At 38.7% G+C, this 8862-nt stretch overlaps 1 protein-coding gene across 1 annotated transcript; it reads left to right on the forward strand.

Annotated features, from left to right (window-relative positions):
• The first annotated feature begins 397 nt into the window (after nt 1-397).
• LOC106663340 (fukutin-related protein) lies at nt 398-8441 on the forward strand. The gene is made up of 2 exons (XM_014388115.2): nt 398-1374; nt 6001-8441. Exons 1-2 carry the CDS (start codon nt 613-615, stop codon nt 6811-6813), a joined length of 1575 nt encoding a protein of 524 aa, XP_014243601.1. The 5' UTR covers nt 398-612; the 3' UTR covers nt 6814-8441.
• The last annotated feature ends 421 nt before the right edge of the window (nt 8442-8862 follow it).

The raw sequence follows: 8862 nt of genomic DNA on the forward strand, positions 1-8862 counted from the left end.
CTTCCATAATGTTTAGGTCTTAACATTTATCCATATTAAAAAAGGGTGGTTCTTTAAAGACCAGCGATAAAAAACATTCAAGTCCACTTGAAGTAGTATGTGGTCATCTTTAGAGTTTGGAATTAATAGGCATGAAAAAATTTAATCTATTAGCAAAGAGAAGAAGAGGTGAGTGTTTAAGAATAGAAAAAATATAGTTGATGAAAAGAGTAAATATGTGCAGATCTGACCTAAAATAAAACCAAAGGCAACTATTGCATATTTTTAATAGGTTTTGCCTGTATAATAAATAAATATTAACTTAAGGTCTGGATTGAAAACAATGACCGTGATTTGGACGACGAAACGATTCCCGGGTTGTGACGTAACGGAAATAGTTGCATGTAGGCGGACAAACGGCGGGTAACCGTTTACGGAGGTTGCAAACAAACTAAACCAATCTGATAATCCATTGAATGTCGTGGAGAGTCTTGTTCGGCAGAAGGCCCGTCTCTAGAGTCGGAATGAACGGGCGTCGGTTTTTCCCCTCGAGGCGGACACCGGGAACGACGTCTGGCTGTTATTTCCGTTGGAACGGATTTTGATAATAAAAGAACAGCGAGCTAGGAAAAGATGAGAATCCGTTTCGCCAAGCTTTTGGCCCTCTCTGTGGTTTTACTCAACGTCGTCGCGTTTTACTTCGTCTGGGTCCTGCTGAAGAGCCAGAACGAGCTGGCCGGCGTCTCGACCGGGCAGTACGGCCAATCGACGACCGTTCAAAAAAGGGTGAAGGCGAAGAGGCCTCCGACGATGAACGATGTGGTGCAGAAAAACATCACCATCGTCATCCGGGGCTTCGAGAACTTCGAAAACGACATCCCCAACACGGTGAGGTCCATAACGTCCACCTACCCTAAAATCAACATACTGATCGTGACCGACTCGCCTCCTTACCCGCCACTACTTTTCAACACTTCCAACACACTTTTCCAAAACGTGAGGCACGTCTATCTTCAGTCTAGCTTGAACAACTCGTTCGAATCGAGGACACCGGTCTTCCAGTTGAAAGGCGACTACGTCCTCTTCATGCCGGACTCGGCGAGGATCCACACGAAGAAGACACTGGAGAAGATGTTCAAGACGATCGACGAAGGGAAAAACGAGATAGTCGCCGCGACGTTCAAAGCGACGAAACCCGTCGGATGCCTCAACACCCACATCAATCCGAAAGAGTGGATAATACAGTTCGAAGAATCCAACGATGACAAGTGTGATTTCGTCAAAGGGAAACACGCCACACTCCTCAGGACGGACATACTCAAAACCCTTACGGATCCATTCATGCTACCGTTCCCGGATTCGTTTTACGTCCAAGCTGCAGCCAAAGGGATCAAGGTACGACTATTGTCTTTTGACTTTCATCTTCTTCTGTTTTACCTGTCCTACAGATCAAAGCTGCAAATAGACCATAGATTCACTGATAGGCAGGATTGAGAAATCATTATTTAATAATGAATATACACTATGCTTCTTCGATATCCAAGGGGCGTTTGATAATGCTGATACTTTTTGCATTAGATAATTACAATGTCGACCATCACCTTACTAGATGGGTGAAGACCTACTTGGAAGGAAGGATGTGCTTAGGTGGTAACACTCTTAGAATTAATGTCAAAGGAGGCTGTTTGTCACCTCTTTTATGGTTAATTACAGTAAACAGCTTAATAGAACTTCTGAATAATTCAGGTTTCTACAGTCAATTATTTTCAGATGATGGTACCATAATGCTCACAGGTAGGGATCTTCTGACTCTTTCATTACTGATGGAAAACGCCATGGGATTGCTTTATGGGTGGTGTTGTGACAAAGGTTTATCAATTAATCCTGCTAAACTAGAATTGATAATGTTTAGCAGGAGAAGAACATTAGGTAATTTTAAAAACCCTAAATGTCAGTCTCCTCCCCTCTTTGTAATAACACCTCAGTTTTTCAGGCGGAAATCTGGGCCATTAATGTGTATTGTAGAACACTTATGGAAAATAAAATTAAGGGAAAAAGAAATTAAATTTTTTTCTGACAGTCAGGCTAGTCTTAGGTCACTGCAAAAAGATTTGTCAACCTCATGACTGGTGGAGGAAACTGTAGATTTTATCAATAGGATCTTTTCCAGGTTTGAGAACAAGGTGACCCTTATTTGGATACCAGCACTTAAAGGACACCATGGCAATGAAAAGGCGGCCTAGCCAAAGAAGGTTCTAATACTGCGTTTGTCAGGCCACAACCGGTATTACCACACTCTATGAGCACTGCGAAAGAGAGTAGCAACAATTGGTGCATGAAACAATTCCTTAGGGAGTGGAATTTATCTCCTGGACACAGGCAATCGAAAGATTTTGTTAAGGCGATCAAACCAGCAGAATCGAAATGGCTATTCTCTATCTCAAGGAAGGGAATTAGGAGGCTGATAGGTATCCTGACGGCCACTGCCCACTGAGAAGACACCTCTCCATAATGGGTATTCTACCAGATCCCTTTTGCCGTTTTTACGAAATAAAAGAAGAAACGGCAAGGCACTACCTCGCAGAGTGTGATGGGTATGCTAGGTCTAGATTTGAAATCTTTGAAGGAGAGTACATCACCAAATCACTCCCCGAGATTAAATGGTCCAAAATCTTGAGGTTTGTGAACAGGTCCAAGAGATTTATGCAGGACACGTGAGCAACCAAGTCCCGGACCTTTTAGGGATGGGGTACGAGTCTACCCACACATTTAACCCCTCGGGTCTTGGTCGCCCATTCTGCATAATATGTATATATACCTGTCCTACAGATCAAAGCTGCAAACAGATTGTAGATGTAGGACCACCACCGCATGCCATGGAACTTGACACAAACAGTATCTTGTTGGTAAATTGGTTAAAATATAAAATTATAATATTTGGACTTGATGTCTCAAGGACAGAAGTCACGATAGCTCAAGTGGTGGATGGTGAGGGTAATGAGGATACTAGGAACCGGGTTTTTCTGCTGCCAAGGCACTGCAGTCTTCTTGTTTAAGCTGCCTACCCACTATGTTCGCGAACCAGGTTCCTCTTTAGTGTGTACACTTCTGCGCTCAGAGAGTGTAACAGTTCGCGAACATTCGAGAACGTTCCAATAGCTATCGGTTTTTGGGGCAAACTCAAAGGGGAGCACAGTACGTTCGTGGATGCCAGTGAGGAACGTTATGTAATGTCTTACCTAACATCACATTGTGCAATCTCCGAAATCATAAACTGGCCGGAGGAAAAATGCCTCGTTCTTATCGAATTGAACGAAAAATATCCATTATTGTGGGATCCTAAAGGCTCCAATTATAAAAAAATTGCGTCCTGAAAGAAGACGCATGGCGAGAAATTGTTAAAAAAAATCAATCAAACTGGAAGTCATGGTTAGATCTCTTTTCATAGAAATTTACTCACTAAAAACATGCTGCATTAGCCACTATCTTGGATGACATGTTAATCCATCCACGTTCGGGTGAACACTGTGGATCTCTTGCAGAGCAACCACTTCGTGGCCTCGTCCCCACTTGAAGTGGCTACAGGATCACAGAGTGCTACTTGTTCTTGAACATAGTGGATATGCAGCTTTTTTCTACGTTCCTAGTTCCCTAGTTCAGTGCAATCGACTCTTCTCAGAAGTATTAGGCCCTTGACTTTTGCTGCTTCATTTTCATTCCCTAGGTTTTTTCTGTATGCTAGGTTATGTCTTCATTGAGGCGTTGCTTCATATTCAAAGATGATATAGGTGGCTGTTTCCTCATCCTCATTGCATAATCTGCAGATGGGATCATCGTTTTATATACCCATGTTATGTAAATGTTCTCTCAGATGCCGGTGACCGGTTAAATTAAGGTTCGGGGCCTATGTTTGGTCTTGCAGATCCCCTCTGGTCAGGATATCTGCTTTTCCGTTACCCAAAATTCTGTCTCCTGGCACCCAAGATATCTTCTATCATTGCTGTTTTCCAGGTTTTGCAATTTCGGATGCATTCACTGATTAATTTTGATGTGATTTTTTTACACGCTAATGCTTTAATAGCTATTCTTAGCTATCCGATCTTATGAAGATTTTTTTTGCCAGTGTAACCTCTTTTAAGATTTTCTAGGGCACAAGCATTGATGGCATATATTTCTGCTTGAAAGGACGACGTGTACTTCCCTAATGCTTGATGATTGGTCATATTTTGGTCTATTTGGTCTCTATTGGATATTTTGATTCAGAAAACACCCGATCCGGTTCTTTTGTTTGTTTTGGAGCCATTTAAATATATACCATATGCTCTCCTGAATTCTGCCTCTCCTTTATAGTCTGTCGAGACTTTATAGGATGTTGTAAAGAATGTTGTAAAGAATGTTTTTGGGATCGTATAATCCCCAATTTTACGAATGGTTGTCTGATTATATTAATTATGGTCATGTTCCCGAATTGTTTAGTTCCCATCCAATTTGATTGTTTTTGGAGCTGAATTGAGTTTTTCCTAGCTTCTTCGTGTATGAACATGGTTAGGGATGGTTAGGTGCCATAGGTTAGGTTCCAGTGCCAGGTAGGTTTAGCAGAGTTTTTAGTGCGATTGAGGGTATTTTTTCATTGACATTTCATTCTTATAGGTTTGCTAATCTTTGTATGTTGCCTAGAGTTTGAGTAGTAACTTTCTGTTGACCTTTGTTCTACCAGATTAATGATCCATAGGCTATTTTGGGTCTTATTACTGCCATGTATAGCCAATGGTCCATTTTAGGTTTTAATCCCCACGTTTGCCTAGGGGTCTTCTTGTGGTCAACAGCAATATTTTACTTTTTGTTATGGTTTGCTGCAGGTGAGGGTTTCAGGTTGATTATTCATAGGTATTTAACCTCATTTTTTAACTGCAGCATTTCGTTATAGAAGTGTAGGCCTTGTATTTCTGTTTCCTTTCTTGTTGAAAGCAGTTATGGTAGTTTTTGAGGTGTTTCTTTTAAGTCTTTAACGATTGATGATAATGATGAGGATATTAGGAAGCGGGTTTTCTGCTCCCCAGGCACTGCAGCCTTCTGGCTTATTCTACCTTCCTAGTCCCAGGTTAAGTGCAATCAACAATATTCTTCTTCTCAAAAGTATTAGGTCATTGACTGTTGCTGCTACAATTTCATTCCCTAGGTTTTTTCGCATCTGAAGATGATATGGGTGGCTGTTTCTCCCACCTCATTACATAATCTGCAAATGGGATCATCATTATATATGCTCATGTTATATAGATGTTTTCTCAGATGCCAGTGTCTGGTTAAAAGTCGTACCACTTGTCTGAAAGTGCCTGGGTACTGACCCTTAGGCCCTTAGGTTGTGGGTCCAAGTCCTGTTCGCGACACCAATTTTTCTTCTCAATCTTTCCTACATTGAATGAAAAACTAGTTTAGATAACTAATAAATAATTAATAAAACTAAAAAAATATAATTAACTGATGGACAAAATTAATGCACAACCCTTAAATTTTAAATTGTTTAGGTTTGAGTTGATGATGGGGTTTTGTCTACTAGTCGGTGAATTCATGTTGAACCGGCACAGGGTCAACTTACTGGATCTGTCTCCAGTCATGGATTTTTGAGTTATTCAAACGCCTTTTGGCATTGCGCCATCTTCAGTGAAGAACTTGTGCCGGTACAACAGGAGTATTTAGGTTTATTCATATTTAGCATACCGGAAATAGGTTTGGTTGTAAAAATAAGACATTTAAAAAGAAAATGTTTATTACCTGATTCTTCTACCCCTAACCACCCCCAAATAAAAATGTAAAAAAAAAATTGTCCCCTTTAATACCAAGTATTTCCACTAGAATATAAGATTTCCTCAACAAAAGTTTGGTTTATTTCAAGTATAGATGGTAAAAAAACATTTTATATATAAACTGTGTGGTTTTGACTTTTTTTAATTAATACATATTTTCCTATTTTAAACAACTATTTTATGTATTCCTATGTTTAAAACCGTTGTTTTATTTCAGACAAGAGTGATCAGAGACCTTCCTTTTGGTAGCGGCAAAGAACTTTACAGCAACCCGCACAATCAGTGGAAAGCTCAGCAGCTTGAAAAGGATAGGACCCACAATATGTTTAGAAGCTTGGGCTTAAAGAAAGTGGTGCGTGAAAATGGACTTGTAGAGTGGTATGGGTGTCGGAGAGATACGCCACGTTGTTTCGGTACAGTCGTCGACGACACGCCGCAGTACCTCTGGGAAGGTAAATGGACTCCTCCTTGCTGTTTAGCAGGATTGAGGCGAACGGCGAGACACGTTTTTCAACAATTGGAGCAATCTCAAACACGTTACTGGCTGGAAGGAGGAAGCCTTCTCGGTGCCATAAGGTCAGGTGACATCTTACCATGGGACTACGACGTCGATATTGGTATTTACAAGGAAGACATCAGTAGATGTATATGGCTTTTAAGAGCTAAAACAAAACCTACAGCAGACGAACAAGGTTTTATTTGGGAAAAAGCCATGGAAGGAGACTTTTTCCGAGTGCATTTCAGTCAAATAAACAGACTCCATGTCGATATATTTCCGTTTTATTCTCGAAACGGTACGATGACCAAAAGTACTTGGTTTAAAACACACAGACAAGACATGGAGTTTCCAGAGCATTATTTGAAACCCTTGTCCAGTATAGATTTTGTAGGTCGTACAGTTTCTGCCCCGAACAATATTCATGACTTTTTGGAATTGAAATTTGGAGAAGGCGCCATAGAAAATCCGGTGTATCCTAATCCACAGAAAATGGCTGGCTTAGGCTATAAAATTTCCCCAGAAAAAACATAAAAGTGAAAAAAAAGCTTTTTAGTTCTTAGTCATTCGTATTTCTAAAATTAAAAATTAGTTAAAAAAAAAATTGATTGCTTGAAAAGTGGTCTATTTTTAACACTGAAAGATATTAACTTTTTTTAAGACTATTTTTCTACAAAATTCGAAAAGGCCTAATAAATAATGTAAGGTAATAAAATTTAGTTGTTTTAATTAATCATAAGTAAACAATTACCTCAGAATGAGAGAGTGAATAATCAATTTGGTAATTAACAGTAATATAAAATTTAAACTAGAACAGTAATTAGATTAACAGTGAAAACCATCTGAAAACCAATTTTAATGACAGTCTGTCACCACTGTTGAATGGTCTATAATAAAATAATTATTTTAATATTATACCTAAAGTATGGATGCAAATAACCATATAGAAGAAAAAGGAAAGAAAAATCTAGTCTATTAGTAAAATAATTGTCAAAAAAAAAAAAAAATACAACCAAAATCAAAATTTCAGCCAAAGTTTTAGTACCTTATTAAAAATAGATTAAATGTCCACTGTTAGATTGTCAAGGAACTTTTAATTACCGCCATTTAATTTGAAATTTTAAAGATGTATTAACGTTATAATGTCATAATGTTTGATTACAATTTCATTATGTCCCTGAATTGCAAAAAACAATCAGTATTACTTTCATAGGAAAGCGATATGTCGCGAGTGCTTAAATTATAAAATTAACCATTTTTAAAACGGAAGTAATCCACATTTACGACCCAATTAAGTGATATCATTTTCCCATGTTTCATCAATGCAGGAGATTGAAATGTATGATTGCTACATGGATTTAAACATAGTATCAAGTTGTAAAATAAGTCCGAGGCTTTTTTAATGATAAATTCAAATTCATTTGAATCCATCTTCCATATAATTTTGTAATCCTGTTCTCCCACAACGTCTCAGGTTTTTGAGCAGTGAACGCCTTGATGTGTTTTTTGCTTCTAAAACTGTGTTTCCATCCCTCACGAAATGGCTGTTTCGGGTTTTACATTTCCACGTGGTGAAACAAGGTGAGCCATCAGTTTGCACGAGTCAAACATGCTGTTCGTATATACAACTCCTGCAGCATTAGCATTTGGTATCATGGTGATACTTTATGTTAATAATGAAAAGAAAAAGAAGTAATGAAAACACCACATTTCCCAACATGCATCCCCTCTCTTGTCCTTATTATGATTACTTTTATATTTAGCATCCCACAAAAATCGGTAGCTTGGATAAATCGAATACGGTCCTCTTGGTTCATCTGTAGCTCGAGACACATCTGCATTTACATGGAGAGAAACAGACAATGGGAGGCACTTTGATGCACACTAAGAAACTGACAGCCGGCTCACCCTGAAACATCCTCGCCCCTGGCTATTCCAAGAGTAGTATCCACAAGAGACAATTTTTGCAGAAGAGCTATGCGAGTGATTTTCATTCACTGGAAACCCAGCTTTAGTTATATAAAGTTTTTCCTTATTAATATAGTTTTCCAATACCAGGAATAAGTGAAAATCTGAATGAATAATGTCAGGTGAATCCAGTGGGTAGCACGTCCCAGCCAAGCTCCTACGATTTCTGGGGCATTATTCTGGCAAAAAAAAAACAAAACAATCTTGCGATTAGCCAATGCCGGTTAGTTTTGGTTAAATTGCTGACTTTAATTCTTAAATTATATACAGTACACTAGAATTAATGGTTTGGTTGGGTGAAAGAAGCTTATAATAAAGCACCTCCCCTCATACTGCCAAATCCATATTTGCCCAAGGATTTTCATCTCTGGACATTGTTCAAAAGGACCCTCTTTTCATCCCATTCAGTCTCAATACTCTGTATTAATTGTAAACATCTTAATAATTTTAAAACTTGCTCTTAAACTGTTTGTTACAGGCTGTTTTAATCCAATAAATGCAACACCTTGATAAGCTACAAAGTTGGCAGAAACAAAATATCAGTGCCATACTGTGCTTATAACCTTGACTACATCTTCCTGTCATCATTTGTGACAATTCTATTTTGACCAACTG

The sequence above is a fragment of the Cimex lectularius genome, unplaced genomic scaffold, assembly GCF_000648675.2.
Source record: "Cimex lectularius strain Harlan isolate CLEC.00 unplaced genomic scaffold, Clec_2.1 scaffold195, whole genome shotgun sequence".
Taxonomy (NCBI): Eukaryota; Metazoa; Arthropoda; class Insecta; order Hemiptera; family Cimicidae; genus Cimex; species Cimex lectularius.